Source organism: Chiloscyllium punctatum, chromosome 22, assembly GCF_047496795.1.
Source record: "Chiloscyllium punctatum isolate Juve2018m chromosome 22, sChiPun1.3, whole genome shotgun sequence".
In the NCBI taxonomy this organism is placed as follows: domain Eukaryota; kingdom Metazoa; phylum Chordata; class Chondrichthyes; order Orectolobiformes; family Hemiscylliidae; genus Chiloscyllium; species Chiloscyllium punctatum.
In genome coordinates, this window is record NC_092760.1 from 11,973,418 (window position 1) to 11,993,417 (window position 20,000).

Sequence of the window (20,000 nt, forward strand, 5' to 3'; positions counted from 1 at the left end):
TAGAATGGCTTCAAATCAAGGTTTCAGAAGCCAGGGAGGACAGTGTAAATTAAGAGGCGGTGGGATAGTCCCCTGAAATGGTTTACTCGTCCGAATGTTAATTATACTGTTCCTGTGGTGGAGATCATTGGAACACACCAACCAGCCTTCCACCTACTGGCTCCATCTACAACTCCCACTGCTTTGGGAAAGGATCCAACATCATCACAGCCCCCCCCCCAACCCCGGCGAGACTCTCGTTTACCCCACCCCCCCCCCCCCCACCCCGGCGAGACTCTCGTTTACCCCACCCCCCCCCCCCACCCCGGCGAGACTCTCGTTTACCCCAACCCCCCCCCCCCACCCCGGCGAGACTCTCGTTTACCCCAACCCCCCCCCCCCACCCCGGCGAGACTCTCGTTTACCCCAACCCCCCCCCCCCACCCCGGCGAGACTCTCGTTTACCCCAACCCCCCCCCCCCACCCCGGCGAGACTCTCGTTTACCCCACCCCCCCCCCCCACCCCGGCGAGACTCTCGTTTACCCCACCCCCCCACCCCCCCCCCCCCCCCCCCCCACCCCGGCCTCCATCAGGCAGAAGATATAAAAGTTCACAAGCACACACAAACAGATTCAAAAACAGCTTCTTCCCCACTGTTATCGGGCGTCTGTACAGACCTCTCAAAAACATTAATGTTGATCTCTTTTTCTGCACCTTCTCTGTACCACTATATTACACACCCTGTTCTGCTCCTCTGTTACACTTCCCAAGGTACAATCTGCCTGTAGAAAACGCCAAACAACGCTTTTCACTGTATCGCGGTACGTGACAGCAATAAATCAATCCTTCCAGGCAGCGTGATTTCAACTTACTTTAACACAATTACACCTCTCTCCACATTGGCTGAGAGACATAGCGTGGAAAGGAGGACAGAGCTGTTCCCTCCATGTTTACTGCAAACTGATCTCAAACAAAACAACTGCAACTGTGTGTGGGACAGAACTCTGATGAAGAGTGAATGCAGTAAGTAAAGCAAAACTGATATCTCCCTTGGTAAGGTATCCTGCCCATACACATGGTCAGCTTGTGTATAAGGTACAGGTGGATCTGGGAGTATTTATGTACTAAAGTCAGTGAAGGTGGTGGGACCATTTTAAACATTTTATTCAAACACAGGATATAGCCATCACTGAGCAGGCCTGCATTCATTACCCAGAGGGCATTGAAGAGTCAACCATATTGGGGTCTGGGGTCACATGCAAGTCAGGCCAACAGTTCCTTTCCCTAGAGGCCATCAGTGAGCCTGATGGGTGTTCCCAACAGTTTGTACATTAGAGTGGCGCTGGAAAAGCGCAGCAGGTCAGGCAGCAACCGAGGAGCAGGAGCATCGACGTTTCGGGCAAAAGCCCTTCATCAGGTTTCCCCAACAGTCAACAATGGTCTCACCGCTGTTTCCATGGCCCTTTATAGGCGGCACGGTGGCACAGTGGTTAGCACTGCTGTCTCACAGCACCAGAGACCAGGGTTCAATTCCCACCTCAGGTGACTGACTGTGTGGAGTTTGCACGTTCTCCCCGTGTCAGCGTGGGTTTCCTCCGGGTGCTCCGGTTTCCTCCCACAGTCCAAAGATGTGCAGGTTAGGTGAATTGGCCATTGTAAATTGCCCGTAGTGCTAGGAAGGGGTAGATCTAGATGTAAATGTAGGGGTATGGGTGGGTTGCGCTTTGGTGGGGTGGTGTGGATGTGTTGGGCCGAAGGGCCTGTTTCCACACTGTAGGGAATCTAATCTAAAAACTCTGAAGATTAGATTACTTACAGTGTGGAAACAGGCCCTTCGGCCCAACACATCCACACCGACCCTCCGAAGAGTAACCCACCCAGACCCATTTCCCTCTGACTAATGTAACTTTCTTGAATTCAAACACCACCATTTACCATGACAGGGTTGGGACCCAGGCCCCCAGGATATCATGAGTGTCTCTAGGTTACTATAGTCTAGTGATCGTACCACTAGGTCATCACCTTCCACACACACACACACTCACACACACTCGCACTCACACACACTCGCACTCACACACACACACACACTCACTCACACACGGGGTGCTAATGGTTTGAAAGAAGTGGCAGTGGGTGCTGGATGAGTTGTTAATTTTAAATCTGAGATCAATAAGCTTCTGTTAAGGGGATATAGGCCAAAGGCAGTTAGATAACAGATCAGACACAAACACATTGAAGGATAGAACAGGCTGGAGGGGCTGATTGGCCTACTGCTCCGACTGAAGAAGCATTGGAGATCTTCACTTCACTAATAGGGGCACAAGAAGGATTCAGCCTCAGTGGCGTTATTACAGACCAGGTCTGAGTGCCCCACTCTCGGAAGGACGTAAAGGCTCAGAAAAGATCCGAGGAATTTGAGACAGCACCTCTCCATCCCCGCAGATGCTGCCAGACCTGCTGAGTTTCTCCAACACTCTCTGCTCTTGGTTGCCGTGCACGTCTCTGAGGATGACTTGCTAGAATGAGCAACTTTGATTATGCTGGAACTATTTTCTCTGGAGTGCAAAAGGCTGTGAGGAGATTCGATCGAGGCGTTTAACAATAACGGGGGACGGGGGGGGTGCGTGGACATGAGGATGGAGGGAAAGGTCCCCATTGGTAGAATGATCAAGGAACAATGGCCCAGATTAAGAGAGTTGGCAAAAGAAGCAACAATAATGTGAGGAACCACGTTGTTAAATAGTGGCAATGCCAGTGCAGTGGTCATCCAAAGACATTGTCTGGGGGTGGGGGGGGGACATGGGTTCATCGGGGGGGGGGGGACATGGGTTCATCGGGGGGGGGGGGGGACATGGGTTCATCGGCGGGGGGAACATGGGTTGTGGGCGGCACGGTGACACAGTGGTTAGGTGAAGGGGTAAATGTAGGGGTCTGGGTGGGTTGCTCTTCGGAGGGTCAGTGTGGACTTGTTGGGCCGAAGGGCCTGTTTCCACACTGTAATCTAATCTAATCTGTTACTGTTTAGGAAGGACATGTTCCAGGACCTACAACTCACTGGAGTTGGCTCTGGAATGGCCTTACAAATGACACAGGCATGGGAGACAAACAGATTCCTAGCCCAAGACAGCAATATCCCATAAATGGAACAGCATGGCTCGGGTCATGAACGGAATTGATCTTGCCCTAGTCCTCTTGGCATGAACAGGGCAATTGCCTGGCATGGGTAGTGCAGAGGAGTGGGTACACACCAAAAAGGGTTTGGACAGGAGAGGTTTGGGAAGGGTCAAGGGTTGAAATAAACTCCATGTAGGTCAACAGAAGGGTTACCGTGTTGCTAAACAAAGCAGTGTTTGGAGTCACAGCCCTCGTCAGTCATGACAGATTGTATGGAGCACAAAAGGGCACCTTTCACAGTGTTCATATCCAATTTGTTTTACCTCACTGTCCAACGTCACAGAGTGTTAGAAGCTCCAGCAGGTGTGTTCCTTCAAAGCTCCATGTTATGAGAAAAATGAGTCATTGTTGTATTTACCAGAGTATCACACGCACGAAAGCAAAGGCAGAGGCAAATTCACAAAGCAACATCTTGAATGTTCATTCCTGTCTTACACAGTCCTGATCCCAAGCCCTACCTTCCACCCAGCAGCCCCTCTCTCCACCTCACGCTGTCTTCCCCCTCCTGAAAATGCACCATTTAACCAAAGCCCTGATCACTTCTCCTTGCATTACCTTCTGTGCACTCGGATCGACTTTATACCGCGTCCCTCTGTGATGCTCCTTAAGGTGCTACTAATGTTAAAGAAACTATATAATGTAACTAAACTGCACAACGTTACAGAGTCATAGAGTCATACCCTCGGTCTAACCAGTCCATGCTGAACATAAGCCCAAACCAGACTAGTCCCACCTGCTTGTTCCTGGCCCATATTCCCTCCAAACCTTTCCTGGGCGGCACGGTGGCACAGTGGTTAGCAGTGCTGCCTCACAGCGCCAGAGACCCGGGTTCGATTCCCACCTCAGGCAACTGTCTGTGTGGAGTTTGCACATTCTCCCCGTGTCTGCGTGGGTTTCCTCCGGGTGCTCCGGTTTCCTCCCACAGTCCAAAGATGTGCAGGTCAGGTGAATTGGCCATGCTAAATTGCCCGTAGTGTTAGGTAAGGGGTAGATGTAGGGGTATGGGTGGGTTGCGCTTCGGCGGGTCGGTGTGGACTTGTTGGGCCGAAGGGCCTGTTTCCACACTGTAATGTAATCTAATCTATTCATGTACTTACCCAAACGTCTTTTAAATATTGTAACTATGTGCACATCCACCACTTCCTCGGGAAGTTCATCCCACAGACAAACCACCCTCTCCTGTCTTTTTAAAACCTCTCTCCTCTCATCTTAACAATGCACCCCCTAGTCTTGAAATCCCACCATCCTGGGGAAAAGGTACCTCCCATTAAACCTATCTGTGCCCCCTCATAAACTTCGAGAAGGTCATCTCCCAACCTCCAATGTGCTACTGAAAGAATCCCAGCCTATCTAGCCTTTTTTTATATATATAACTTAAACATTCCATACCTGACAACGTCCGAGTAAATCTATTCTCTCCAATACTGTTGATCAAGAGAGAAGGTATACATGCTAGCAAGAACACACATACAGTACAGTGTGATGAGTACACTTTCACCACACAGCTACTAACACCCAGAGACTGAACACAAGTAGACTGGCAAACTTTACAGTTAGCCAAACGGTCAGTCTACACATGGAGAAACACGCAAGGAAACAAATTTGCAGATGAAAGAGAGTGGAGACATGATTGTGCTAAGATTTTGCGAGAGTTGGTCAGACAGGAATCTGTGAACAGATTTCAGTTCGAACATTTGGCCATGGTCAAACCAAAAAGCAGGGGAAATGTCTGGAGTAAACTCGGACTCCAGGACTACACACGAGAGAACAAGCAACAAGAGCACCACCAAACGGGCACAGGAACGAGCAAGGAACAAAGCAGAAATTGCTGGAGAAACTCAGCATGTGTGGAGAAAAAGTAGAGTCAACGTTTCAAGGCCAGTGACCCCTCTGCCTTTAGCATCTGCAGTTCTTTCATTTATTTAAGGAACACAGCAGGGTGTACACCAACAACACAGAGAAGGAACACCATCCAGGAATTCATATTAGAAACACACATCAGGACACCATGATGCATAGTCCGACATGCAGCGAGAACACGCAAAGAGCACACAACACAGACACACTAACAAAGACGGAATACTGTACAGAACAAGAAGAAACCAGGAGATACTGCAAACTAGCAACTACTTATGAATAAATTGGGGAACAAGGTGGGTACATGATATAAACAAATTGGGTCCTACAGAAATGGATCATAAACAAAGAGGAATTCCAAACAACTTTATGGGTATCTCACAATGCTGCACAGCTGCTGCCACTGTGCAGTCTGCAACACCAGTAAATACGGGAATTTTGTACAAAGTCAAATCCCGTAAACATCGAGACAAAGGAGCAGTTTATCTGAAGGAGGGTCACTGGACTTGGAAGTCTTGACTGCTTTCTCTCACAGAAACCTGCTGAGTTTTTCCAGCAATTTCTGTTTTTGCTTCTGATTTCAGAACCCGCAGTTATAGAGCCATAGAGATATACAGCATGGAAACAGACCCTTCAGTCCAACCCGTCCATGCCGACCAGATATCCCAACCCAATCTAGTCCCACCTGCCAGCACCCGGCCCATAGCCCTCCAAACCCTTCCTATTCATAGACCCATCTCTTTCAGTTTTTATTTGGTAGTGTTGCTCCAGGGACAATTATTGACCCAGGCACAAGAGGAGGTTTTCTGCTGGTTTTGAACAATCGCATCGGGTCATTGACATTCCCCTTGAAAGGACTGACAGACCTTGGTTGACCATTTCATCCTAAAGACAGCATCTCGGACTGTGCAGCCTGTGCTGACTCATTCACCCAAGTGGCAGTCCAGATGAGAAGCTCATGTTTCTAACCTGGGACCCTGTAATGTCAATCTTCTCAGTTGGAACAGCCTGGGTCGGAAACAGACTCCAAACGTGAACGTTAAATCGGAGCACCCCCCCAAAATAAACCAGGAAGGAATCCAGAAAACAGTCGGGGAAAATGAATCTCGGGCAAGGAAAGAATTGGCAATTTTCCGAGGGAGAACTAAATAGGAAAAAGATACGGGCCAAAAACAAAGCCGAAACCAGAAGCAACCCAGGGCAAAACGGGTGACATCAATCCAGGGTTTAAGTCCCACCGACTCCAGAGGGATGAGAGAACACGCCTTGAGAAAGATGGACTTGGAAATACCTACAAATTCAGGAGTAAACAGACCAGTACCTAGCAGCAGCAGATTAAGAACAAGCCCAAGTCTCACTGTGAGAGCTGTCCTGGTTGGAGGAGAGATGTGAGAATGTGGGGCTCTTGAACTGAATAACCGTGAAGGCATCATCACGAATACAAGACGTGCTCCACCTTACCCAATACCTGTGTAGAGTCTATAGATTAGCAAAGAGTATAGACAAGACTCGGTTACATCATACCAACCATACAGCAATAGGTGCACCTATCTCCTAACTGTCAAGATGTACTTCAATATTAAACCGAGTAGCCATATCGTAGAAGATAGTGAATTCCTGATGAAGGGCTCTTGCCCGAAACGTCGATTCTCCTGCTCCTCAGATGCTGCCTGACCTGCTGTGCTTTTCCAGCACCACACTGATCTAGAGTCTGATTTCCAGCATCTGCAGGCCTCACGTTTACCCATATAGTGGAAAATAGCTAACTATGGATATTCATTAATCTGGTGCTAGTATTGAATCTATGTCCTTTTTTTTCCAAATGTCACACTTTTGATATACTGTATTCCAATACAGTTAGTAAAGTATGCTATATCGAATGGTATAGATGATACTGTATAGTATCATATTTGCATGAGTTCTATATAATGCAACCGACATCGAGCTGTTCCACAGATGAAATCAGAGCCTGTTAACTGTTCCTCGTCACTTTAATACCTGTCCCACACTCACTCTAGTCACACTCGACTGGTGCTGTTCACTGCACTGTGCTGACACATTTTAACAAGTCTGCACAACCCTCTCTCATTCTCGTGGAACGGAATTGTCCCCCTTTTTATTCCACCAGGGCCAGGCTGACCATCACCAGCTTATTCATGCAAACGGTTTTCCTTGGGTAAACATCCCTTGAATCGGGGGGAAAAAAAACATTTCTCCATGACATTCCGAGTGTGGTTGTTCAGTGCTAACATTCACCATGCGCTGGACTCAGTTATAAGCTGCTTTATCTCAAGGGAATTTCAGCTCCACAATTATTAGACTAATTTGCCAGTAAACGAGCCCTGTTTTCTGAGCTGTATTCCACATAAAACACAGCAGAGAACTCCAGCTGAGAGGAATATCCCGCAGTAGGATGTGCACAGCTGGTTCCCCTTCAAGGCAGACTTACAAAGCAAGCCCCACAATGGTGTGAGTCAGCTCAGACACTGATTACGGCTGGAGTTTGGATCAGTATTATTAACAGACAGTTGACATTTGACTCTGTTGGGGTATGCTTTAACTGAGAACCACAGAGAAGGGAAAAATGCATCTTGGAGGGTGAATCTGGGCAAGCACGTTTGTGTGAGTCAGTGTTTTTGTGAGACATGACTTAGTGCGAGACTGAATCCCAGTGAGTTTGTGTCTGTGAGGATTCCTGTATCAGAGTGTACCTGTCTTGTGTATCCATGTGTAAACATATTGGTGTATGTTCGGTTTGTTTGTGTGTGGGCGCTGATGTGGTTCTTGTCTCCTTCCTCATGTGTATCTGTGTGTTTATGTGTCTGTTTCATTATATGTATGCCTTTATCTTTGTGCCTGTATATATTTGTGTATTGTCCATATGAATGTTTCTTTGCGCCTGTGTTTCTGTGTGCATTGGGTGTTTCTGTGGTTTGTATATTTCTGTATGTTTCACGGGTTTGTATATTTGTGTGTGTGTATATTTCTGTATATTTGTGTGTGTGCCTGCCTGTTGCTGGCCGTCTCCGAGTGTGCACTGTGTGTCTGTACAGTGTGTTGTTGTATTTCAGTCCGTGTCTGTTTGAACGGGAGGGTGAAGGGAGGGAGGAGGATGGTGCTGGTTAAAGAAGTGAAGCTGGTTCACCCAGTAACTTACCACATTGGTGAGGAAATCGGCCTCGTTCAGATCTTCCAGGTCCACAAGGCTGGAGGCTGCGAACAGCTTCTCCACACCGAAGTTATCCAGAATATCCATAATGTGTGTGTGTCCGGAGCTCAGAGAGAGAGAGAGAGCTGGGGGTCAATGAGAGTCCCGCTGGGTCCTTGGAAAGAGCTACAGCTGGAAATCAGGGGAATTACCTCCAGGAGAGACACCGGGCTCCTTGGACCCTGCTCTGGGGTTAGATTAAGGATTACCCCCCCTTCCCCCTGTCCCTCTCTCCCTTTCCCCCTGTCCCCTCTCTCTCTCTCTCTCTCTCTCCCCTTCCCCCTGTCCCTTTCCCCCTCTCTCCCCCCTTTCCCCCTCTCTCCCACTTTCCCCCTCTCTCCCCCTCTCCCTCCACCCTGCTCCAGCTGCAGTGTGTTGGGAGTAGCTCTCCCTCTCTCCCCCTTTCCCCCTTTCCCCCTCTCCCTCTCCCTCTCTCCCTCTGTGTGTGGGACTGTCAGCTCTCTCTGATGTCTGGGTTTGGTGTCACTTTCACCCAAACTGCAGATAGTCTCTCTCTCTCTCTCTGTGTCTCCTTGTCTGAACTCCGACCCAAACTTCATATGACTATCACCAGCCAGTTCACACAGCTTTCCCCAGCCCTTCACACTCACGTCACTCCTCTCTCTCTCTCTCTCTCTCTCTCCCTTCACCATTAACCCTTTCAGTTCTGCCAGCCTGCAGCTGGAGGCACATGTACTGTTTCGAACACAGCTCGCTCCCTCTCAGAGACCACTGGGGTGACCCAGGTGACACAAAACTCTCCCACCCCTCATCTTGACCCCCGCTGCCCCTTCTCAGACTGCGTCCCGATGAAGGGCTCTTGCCCGAAAGGTCGATTCTCCTGCTCCTCGGATGCTGCCTGACCCACTGTGCTTTTCCAGCACTGCTCTCTGATCTAGACTCTGACCTCCAGCACCTACAGTCCTCACTTTCGCCTACTACTGGCAAAAAAAAGGCCGAGCGACCTGAGCTGTCACTGAGGCAACACCATTTTAGCTACCCACCCTCACTAAAGCAAGCCCCCCCCTCCTCCTGTGATTTCATCGGATTTATTTTTGTCACACGGACCGAGGTATGGGTGAAAGCTATTGTATCGTGCGCCCAATAGGCAAATCATAAGTGCATCAGGGTAATGGTGCACAAGGCAGGGCTACAGCTCCAGAGACCACGAAGAGAAAGATCAGCTCAAATACATTGGAGGTCCTTCCCTCACAGCGGGGAAGAAGCTGTTCGTGAATCTGTTGGTCCATGTTCTTAACCTTCTGTATCTTCTGCCAAACGGAAGTGGGTATAACTGGGGTGTGGTGGGGGGGGGCTTTGGTTATGTTGATGGAATGTGGGGCTGGAAAAGGCACAGCAGATCAGGCAGCATCTGAGCGGCAAGACGGTCCTTTTACGCTCAGACATTGAAGGGGTTATGCCCGAAATGTTGACTCTCCTGCTCCCCGGATGCTGCCTGCCCTGCAGTGCCTTTTCCCGCACCGCACTTGGTCGACTCGAAGTCTCCAGCACCTGCAGCCCCCCCCCCACTGTCTGATGTTGGTGAACGTTGGCCGCTCGGCCCAGGCAGGTGGAGTCAGTGGGTGGAAGGCTGCTTCCCGTGATGGGTGCAGCTGTGTTCCCCACTCTCTGTCATTTCTCACAGCCTGGCTCTATAAACACTGCTCTGAGTGAATGTGGACCTGCTGAATCTCCTTCACCTTCTGGGGAAGTTAGAGGGGTCGGTGTGTGTCGACATGGGTGGACCAGGACAGATTGCCCGTGATAATTACTCCAAGGAACTCGAAGCTGTTGACCACCTCCGTGCCAGCACTGAATACATCCTCCCTGTCTGACCCACTTTTACCAACATTCCCCCCCCCCCCCAGTGACACCCTGGTCCACTCCTTAGCCAGCCCCAGCCCCCTCCCACAGCCTTCAAGACTGACCATTGAGTTCAGCAGCTTCAGATCAGGATCTCTGTCCGCCATCTTGGTGTTTAATTTTACCAAATTCCAGTGTCATGGATGTTATACCTTTGCTGTAACTGTAACTGAGCTGTGTTTTATTCGGCCGTTAACACCGGACCAATGCTTTGTTTTTTTTTTAAAACAAAACTACAGCCATTATCATTCCTTTAGCCTCTTATTCCATGACATCTTTGTCATTTAATCACTCCCTCCCAAACCTTCCTTTATAGTTTCTTCTTGACCTCCCCCATTTCTTTCCAGTATGACACACACATTTCCCATTTCCTTCTCTCTTTCTCTCTCTCTCTCTCTCTCTCTCTCTCTCTCTCTTCAGTGTTGGACAAAGTCATCCTGGACGCAGCTCCAACTCTCTATCTCAGACGTTGGTGGACCAGCTGCCTTTTTGATGCTGAGTTTCTTCAGTGCTGCTGGTTTTGATCAAGCCTGAAGACTTGGTGGACAATGTTCGGACATTGCCTGCAATCCTCCCAACACTTGGGCAAAGCAGGAAGAGAGTTGAAAAATCTGCCATTGTAATTCATCAATTCCGGGCCCTCACCCCAGCGACATGGACCCCTTGAGTGACTGAACGTACCATCACACATGCAGCACGATGGTTCAGTGGTTAACATGACTACCTCACAGGTTCGATTCTAACCGCGGGTGCTTGTCTGTGAGGAGTTTGCATATTCTCCCCATGACTGTGTAGATTCCCTCTGGGTGTTAGATTAGATTAGATTCCCTACTGCGTGGAAACAAGCCCTTCGGCCCAACCAGTCCACACCGACCCTCCAAAGAGTAACTCACCCAGACCCATTTCCCTCTGACGAATGCACCTAACACTATGGGCAATTTAGTATGGCCAATTCACCTGACCTACACATCTTTGGACTGTGGGAGGAAACCGCAGACACGGGGAGAACATGCAAACGCCACACAGACAGTCGCCCGAGGCGGGAATCGAACCCGGGTCCCTGGCGCTGTGGGGCAGCAGTGCTAACCCCTGAGTCACCGTGCCACCCGGTGCTCTGGTCTCCTCCCTCAATCCAAAGATGCGCCCAATTAGGTGGATTGGCCAGGCGAAATTGTCCAGGGATGTGCAGATTAGCCATGGGAGATGCAAGGGTGGGGGTGGAGGAGCAGGGTTTGTGTGGACTCGATGGGCCGAATGGATGCTACGTGAGATCACACACCCAGAGTCTCGGTTCCTTCGTTTTATTTGCAAGTTAGCCGCATCTGAATGCCCGGTTGGCGATATGTGGGCGAGTGACTCCGATGTTGGACATGTTTGTAGCTGCTCGGAGGTGGTGCCCAGCCGACAAGGACAGCAAAGAGTTGAGTGGGGAAGTCTCCACGAGAAAGCTCACAAGTGCTCCCTGGTGGATGACCTGGTGAAGACCATCTTTGCACCAGCTGTAATACAGATAAATCCCTGGGGGAATATCATGAAGAGAAAACAGAATTAGAGACAAGAGAGGAAACCATCTTCAAATAAATTGAGGAGTGAAGAAATTGAATGGAATTCTATCATTCTATCGCACAACGATTAGAGGTCTAAATGTCGAGAAGCTGCCCCTGCAGCTGTGAGGGGTAAAAATAGATGTGTATATTTTGATGACTGAAATGATCTTTAAGTCTAAAAGTGTCCTGTTTAAAAAAAAATGTATATATTTCTATTTTTTGCCCAGAAAACAGAGCTGTTAAATATAGTACTTGCAGGCAACCCAGCAAACTCTGGCAGCTTCAATTATTCTGTGGGTTAGGCTGAACTGTTGTTGGAAACAAAAGCAAAATACTGTGGATGCTGGGAAATGAAATAAAAACAGAAAAGGCTGGAAGGATTCTGCAGGATAGGGAGCATCTGTGGACAGAGAAACTGAGCTCATGGATTAGTGAACTGTAACAGTGTTTGAATAATGCACATCATTATTCATGGTTAAGAAGACAGTTAGGTTGCCTTCATTGCTCAGTCCTTTGAGGACAGGAGTTGGGACGTCATGCAGAGGTTGTACTGGACATTGGTGAGGCCTGTTCTGGAGTGCTGTGTCCAGTACTGGTTACCTTACTATAGATTAGATTAGATTACAGTGTGGAAACAGGCCCTTCGGCCCAACAAGCCCACATCCACCCGCCAAAGCGCAACCCACCCAGACCCATTCCCTTACATTTACCCCTACACCTAACACTACGGGCAATTTAACATGGCCAATTCACCTAACCTGCACATTTTTGGATTGTGGGAGGAAACCGGAGCACTTAGAGAGGGTTCACAAGAGATTTATCAGGATGTTACTGGGTATGGAAGGTTTGAGTTACAAAGGAAGGTTGGGATTGTTTTCACTGGAGCTTAAGAGGTTGGGAGGTGACCTTATAAAAGTCAATACAGTCATGAGGGGTAATAGTTACATTGGGGGGTTTCAAGACTAAGGGTGAGAGGAGAGAGATTTAAAAAAAGGCATGAGGGGCAATTTCTTTTATAAAGGGTGGTTCATGTGTGGGATAAACGTCCGGAGGAAGTGGTGAATGTGGGTTCAGTTACAATGTCTAAAAAAGGCATTTGGATAAGTACGTGAGAAGGAAAGGTTTGGAGGGATGTGGGCCAGGAGGAGGAGGGTGGGACTAGTTTAGTTTGGGATTATGGTCGACACAGACTGAAGGGCCAATTGCCGTGCTGTACGACCCTATAAACCAGCAGCTCACAGGGAAGAGGTACCCATGAGTCAGGGATTGTGACATTTCCCTGGATAACTCCTGCCGCTCCACCACTACCTTCACAAAAACAGTGGACTCTCCACGCCCCACCTTAACCTTACCGTGATTGCTCAGTTGGATGGACAGTTGGTTTGCGGAGCAGTGTGATGCCAACAGCGTGGGTTCAATTGCCAACAGCAGCCGAGGTTATCGTGAAGGACTCTCCTCCCTCACCCCTCACCCCTTACCCCTCACCCCTTACCCGAGGTGTGGTGCCCTTCAGGTTAAATGCCTACCATTTGTCACTCTCTCTCTTCCCTGTTGAGAGTGCAGCCCTATGGTCAGGTAAGACACAGACAGCCGTGGGAGATTAATGAAGTTACTGAAGTTGCATATTAATTGTCCATTAAACATGCCACAGAAAGCTCAATACATGAATTAATAACACCTTTAGCAATGTGCTAGGTGTTAAAGTGTTCCAATCAACATCAAAAATAAGCAATTACAAGTCTGATGAAGTCTGTCAGGTACTGAATGGCTTAATTATTTAATTCAGAAACAGAAATTGCTGGAAAAGCTCAGCAGGTCTGGCAGCATCGGTGGAGAGAGAAAGCAGGGCTAACATTTTGGGCCAAGTGACCCTTAGAACACATTTAATTACTAAATTCTTTTTCTTCCTTTGCTCCCTTTGCCTCAATTTTCTCTTTCTTTCAAAACGATCATCAATTCTCTCTCTTTTTGTGATTCCTCTTTCTGCAGCCATTCTGGCTTTGAACTGACTCGATCTAATTTGCTCCTCTGTCCCTGGGCTTAGCTCCCAGTTCTTTAGCCTCACGCTGTCTATCCTGTTGTTGAGTAGGTTCCCAGACCCCCCTCCCCCCATGATCTTACCATAGCCCCAGTGACTCTGTGGGAATGCACATGCCCATTGGCGAAACACAGAGGGAGCTGAAGACTCGAGTTTGCTGATTGGAGACATTGCAATTGTGGCGCATAGAATTACAACGAGAGACATTGAGAGATGGGCTGAATGGGCAAAACTGTGACAGATGGCTTTCAGTCCAGTTAAGTGTGAGATCACCCACTTTGGTCCCAACAATAATAGTTTTGGGTTTGCTTTAAAAATGGTGGAAACCAGGGAACACCATGAGAGGTCGAGGTACACAGAACATGAATTGTAGTAGTCAGGTACAAAAAAATAATCAATTGGATAATGGAATGTTAACCTTTCCAACTGCAGGACATATAAATGGGAGCAAATCCCTGGTTAGACCACATCTGGAGTCTTACATACAATGCTGGGCCCTACAGCTCAGAGAGAGGATATATTGGTCTTGGAAGGAGAACAGTGTTGACACACCAGAATGTAGCCAGACCCCTCCCCCCACCCCAAGGGTTAGTTTATGCGGACAACTTACAGAAACTCGGCTTGTGTTCTGAGGAAGATAGGAGGTGAAGAGCTGATTTTGTGCAGGATTTTTTAAAAAACATTTTACCAGGGATTGACAGTGTCGATAGAGAGAGGCATGTGTGGCCGATGACTTGGTCTTGGACAATGAGGCATGACGTTAAAGAAAAATGGGTCTTGCAATTTTGGCAAAACAAAAGACGGAAGCTAAGAGCAGGACTGGCACTCACATTGCACTAACATACATAAACTGACATGCTGAGGTTACTCATTCCCCATTGATGAATTGTAACAGGCCAGGGTTTACACTTATTGGAATGTCTTGCTTATGTTCCAGGATGTGAGAAAGTCCTTCTGCTGCACTACTCTACCCTGACCTCACATCTACACACAACAGGCGGAATACAAACAGGGCTAACATTTCAAAATAATCGCTGCATTCATGTGGTTCAACAAGATGTCTGAGTGCTACCTTCTCAAGGGGCAATGACTGCCTGTCCAATCAGCAACGCTGACACCCCCAGGAAGGAAGGCCAAATATCTGTTGAAAAGCTCTGGTATAGGATATGATGGTCCCTGCCCCAAATAATCTTCTCAAGAAATTTTGCTTAACCCTCACTCTTTAAGTAACTTTGAGATGATCATTACTTCACATGCTCACTGCTATTCTTAGAGGTGGAGTGGCAGGACACCGATGAACTAACTCTTAGCCTTACGTGTATATATTGGGGAACAGCTTTTGGGAGGTTGGAGGGAAATAGAATCTCCGACTGACTCTAAAAGGCTGTTGGGATTATTGATCCGATGTGCGGTCTGTCTGTGCTGGGGGTTTTGGAAGATGGCAGTTCTCCCTCTCTGGTCTTCAACTCAAACCTAGCCCAGCACTGGTGCAGAGAAACAGCTCTGACCAACACTAAAAATGGAGCCCGTGGACATCCGTTAGGCTAGACTAATGAAGAGTAGTATCATACCCCCTCATAGATCATCCTCATAGCTCCACACAAGTCACAGCAGAGTCTGGAATCGATAGCAGTAGGATCCCAGGGCCAGCATGTTGTACCACAGCACTGATTCATTTTGACTTTAGAATTGTCTTTTCACTTAAAGGTTTTCCCTCTCCCCACTCATACCTTCGGGAGAGTCTGCCGCAGCTTCGAGAATGGTACATCAGGCTTGGCGTTTACCACCTGTCCTGGATTTTCAAAGGAAAAGCATGTGCTAAAGGAGACCCAAAGGCCGGTTTTAACGCGAGCGATGGCAGGAAATGGGCCCAGCCACCCTTTATCCATCCTGGTCTGCTTCTTTCCCATTTCTGTAGGAATGCAACCCAATTGCAATGACATTATTACCACTCTGCTGCGTGTGAAGCTCAACCGGGACGTGACGTGAAATAGACCAATAGGGATTGTGATGGGGCTCTGCCTCCTTTTCCCTGTCCATAGCTTTCACTTCCCACCCATTTATAGAGTGCACTGCATTGGAAGATGGATTCTCATGTATAGTCACTGACACCCACCTGTCCCTCCAACAGTGCACTCCGCAGTGCGACGTCATTCCCACTGTCGTCTTGTTTGGTTTAACACTGGGATACTGCACATTGCCTTGACTTTAAGGAACCCAGTGTCCATTGTCTAGGTTACTAATTACTCCCTGTACCACACAGTGGAGTCATTCTCTAACAAAAGCACATCGAAGGGAATAAAAGAAGTGAGTGATCATCGAAGAATTAAAAGCTAATCAGTCACTCGATGAAAGAGGTTGTGCAAAGTTACTAAAAGCTGTTGTGTGATCTACTCATGTGGTTTTTGCAGGACGGAGCTCACAGTCCGGGGAAAATGCAGGACTGCCTCCCTGGCCGATCGGGATGTTGGGTCACGGAGTCGGACCATCCCAGGATGCATTGTCACAGGGGCCACCTCCATCTGTCCTCTGCTCCCAGGCCCCCAAACAGCTGCCCTTCCGATTTCTGGTGTTCAAGGTGAATGAATAAGGCGCGAGGAATTTTCCTTGAACGCTCCGAGTTCTTGCCTTGGGGATTGTTTGCGGGAGATTAATCTCCAATTCCCGGCAACTCCCGGAGGTGGCTAACCCTAGCAGATGGACTGGATCCGAGAGGAACCAGTGGAAGAAAAGAAAATCCATCTGTTTAGTCGGATTTCGGGATGCTGCAGATGCACTTTCAATGCGTTCCATAATGTTGTTCCGGAAGCACTGAATTCCAGGCTGGAACTGGGAGCCACAATTTAATGATAGATGCAACCATCATTCTGAAATCATACCAGCAGTAGGTCATGACAGAAATCTGCTTCCTGCTTCAGGCCTAGCTGTTTGGGATCTGTATAGAGCTGAAAATGTGTTGCTGGAAAAGCGCAGCAGGTCAGGCAGCGTCCAAGGAGCAGGAGAATCGACATTTCGGGCATCAGCCCTTCTTCAGGATTGAGGAAGGTGTGCCAAGCAGGCTAAGATAAAAGGTAGGGAGGAGGGACTTGGGGGAGGGACGTTGGGAATGCGATAGGTGGAAGGAGGTTAAGGTGAGGGTGATAGGCCGGAGTGGGGGTGGGGGTGGAGGGTTCTCCTCGAAGATCTGTATCGTGCTAACAGTCTCTAGGTACACGTGATGTCAAGGGAGGGTAAGGATATCTCTACATGAGCAAATGCTCGCACACCAGTGTCCCGAAGACAGCCTGATTTACATGGAGCTAGAGAAAGAATTTGCATTTCGATCCTGTCATTCACACCTTCAGGACATCCTATTTAAATTCTTTTGATGTAAAATCCAGGCAGGAAGCCTGCAAGCAGAGTGGAGTGGAGTGCCTATTCCGAGACTAAACAAAATGGCAGCTGTGGCTTGTATCGGGCCTTCTGAGGCAACACACCGAACGCCATCTTGGTAAAGGCAGGGCTGATTCTCACCAGGAGCAACAGTATAAGCAGATCATGATGTGTCTACCAACAGCAAACAGACTGCAGGGTTTCGAGAAGGCAGCTTCCCACCGCGTTCTCAAGGACACGTAGGGACAGACAATTAACGCTGGGCCCAGCCTGTGAGGTCCCACAGATTTAAAAAGGCATTAGTCAGCACGCCCAAACTGGTTTGTCATCGTCGTGACAGAGCGAACAGTTCGGGGCGCGGCAGCTGCTAAAGCACACACAGTCTCTTATGGGCCACCACACCAATAGGTGATAGAGTCACAGAGAGATATACAGCATGGAAAACGACCCTTCGGTCCAACCCGTCCATGCCGACCAAATATCCGAAATTTATCTGGTCCCATAAAAAAAGAAAGATTGGATGGCTTGCCCCTGACCTACAGCATCATAATTCCCCCAATTCTCCCTCTGTCTGCGTGAGCTCCTGGTTGCTGTTGGTAACACCACAAGCTCCTTCCTGTAGGGGGTTTGGGGGTTTGCCGGGGGTCTCATCATTCTGGGATACCTCCCCCCTCCCCCCGCCACCCCCAATTTCTGGGGAAGGCCTGATTTAGATGCTGCATTACTGTGCACACCCATTAGTTGCTCCAATTTTCCCTGGAGCATCGAAGGCTGAGGGGTGACCTTATAGAGGTTTATGAAATTATGAGGGGCTTGGATAGGGTAAATAGTCAAAGTCTTTTCCCTGGGGTCGGGGGGTCTAGAACTAGAGGGGCATAGGTTTAGGGTGAGAGGGGAAAGATATAAAAGGGACCTAAGGGACAACTTTTTCACGCAGAGGGTGGTATGGGTATGGAATGAGCTGCCAGAGGATGTGGTGGAGGCTGGTACAATTGCAGGGTTTAAGAGGCATTTGGATGGGTATATGAATAGGAAGGGTTTGGAGGGATATGGGCCAGGTGCTGGTAGGTGGGACTAGATTGGGTTGGGATATCTGGTTGGCATGGATGGGTTGGACCAAAGGGTCTCTTGCTGTGCTGTACATCTCTGTGACTCTCTGACTGCATGAAGTCTCCTGCCAGCCTTGGCAGTGCCCACCTCTCTTGGTGGCAGAGGTGTTAGCGGTACCAGCTCTCTGAAGGAGGCACAGCTCCCTAAGGAGAGCAACGGGACCGGCACTGTGGAGGGAGTGGAGCAGGGAGACAGGGGAGGAAGCTCTTGGCGATGCTGGCATCTGGTCAAGACAGAGAGTCCAGTCTATGGCATAACATCATGGTACCAAAAATGAACCCAGGGCATCTCTCAGCCCACAGGAGGAAGAACATCAATTACCCAGCAAGAGAAGGCCAGGTAACATACTGTGTACCTCCTTCTCTGTTAGACTTTGACTTGTATATAAAGGCTTGTGGAGCAGGGTCATGGGTTGCTGATTCACGACCATCAGTTTCCCATCAGTTTGAAGTCAAAATCCAGCCCAGTTAAACTGCCTTTTATTTTTGCTTTTAAAGAAAAAAAAAATCTGCATCCTCAGCTCCCGAAGCCCACAATAGAGAGAAAAATGTGCAGTTCTCATCCCAGTAAAATTATACTGTACCAGCCCCAGACAGCCTCACCCTTGGAATCTCAATTACAGCCCTCACAAAGAATGGCTCTTTATAAGTTACAACACACAGCTATTAAGGCGATTCAGATGAAGTGAAAAGTCGTTTGGCCGTCCAGATTTCACTTAACTCTTCATGTGCCGATGACAACACTCGGTGTACCAAGGGGACTCTATCCCTCCCTTTGATCAGCAGCAGGCAGCTTTAACCCTTTTTGTGTCTAACACCTCGAACAGAAGGGCGGGAGTGTGGGAAAATGTCGCGTTGCTGGAACTGGGCACGCCACTTAACACCAAACCACCTCCGACGTGGAACTGTTAAATGGAGACTGGGCGGGGGGAAAGGCTGTTCTGTTCTGACATACTTAACCAAAACACGCAAAACACCAAGGCAGCATTCTGAGAGATAATGTAGCGAAGGTCCAGTCTGAACAGGGACGAGGTCCAGGGCGGGCACAGTCAGGTTTTATCACAATGATACTGGGCTTTAAGGGGTTAAAGTAGAGGCACACATCGTCCAACCTTTGCTTCGGTTCCCTTGAGCATCCCAGGCTGAGAGCTGACTCAGTGGGCATCATACAGAGATTCCCTACAGTGTGGAAGAAGGCTATTCAGCCCATTGAATCCCATGCTCTCTAAGTAACACCCCACTAAACCCACAACCCTCCATTTCCCATGGCTCATCAACCTAGCCTGGACATGATTGGCAATTCAGCTTGGGTGATCCAACTAACCTGCACACCCTTGGACCCACACAGGCACGGGGAGAGAATGTACAGACTCCACACAGAAAGACGCCCTGAGGCTGGACTCGAACCCGGGTCTCTGCTGCTGGGAAGTGGCCGTGCTCACCTCTTTGAAAGGAGGAAGGGATTGAATTGGGTGGATGTGAAGGAACCATCTTCTCTGGTAGGAGAATCCAAACGAGGGATATGCAAATGTCCCAACTAGGAGGAGAGTGGATGCTGCAGTTTCTCGGGCCATTCAATAAAATCATGGCTGATCGAGATTTCCAGTTAGTGATAACAGATTTTTGAAATGAAATACAAGTCATCAATCCCCACCCACGACTGGGTAATGGGTTAATGGTTCCAGTAATGAGATAATAAAGTGTTGTAGGAGAAACATTGTGTGCACAAAGCTGAGAAACACGATTGAACAGTCGGGAGGGGAGAGGGAAGGCTAGAGACTGTACTACAGTCCTCCAAAAGTAGGCTTGAAGGTACATGACTGAATTCGAACTGAACTGGAGGAAACAT

General features: G+C 48.7%; 1 protein-coding gene across 1 annotated transcript in view; it reads right to left on the bottom strand.

Moving 5' to 3' along the window:
- The window catches only part of creb3l1 (cAMP responsive element binding protein 3-like 1), a 401,215-nt gene extending 392,778 nt beyond the window's left edge, over positions 1-8,437 (bottom strand). Inside the window, exon 1 of the mRNA XM_072591792.1 lies at positions 8,172-8,437. Within this exon, the coding sequence (XP_072447893.1) occupies positions 8,172-8,270 (99 nt within the window). The 5' untranslated portion in view covers positions 8,271-8,437. The remainder of the gene's footprint in view (positions 1-8,171) is intronic.
- Between the last annotated feature and the right edge of the window lie 11,563 nt (positions 8,438-20,000).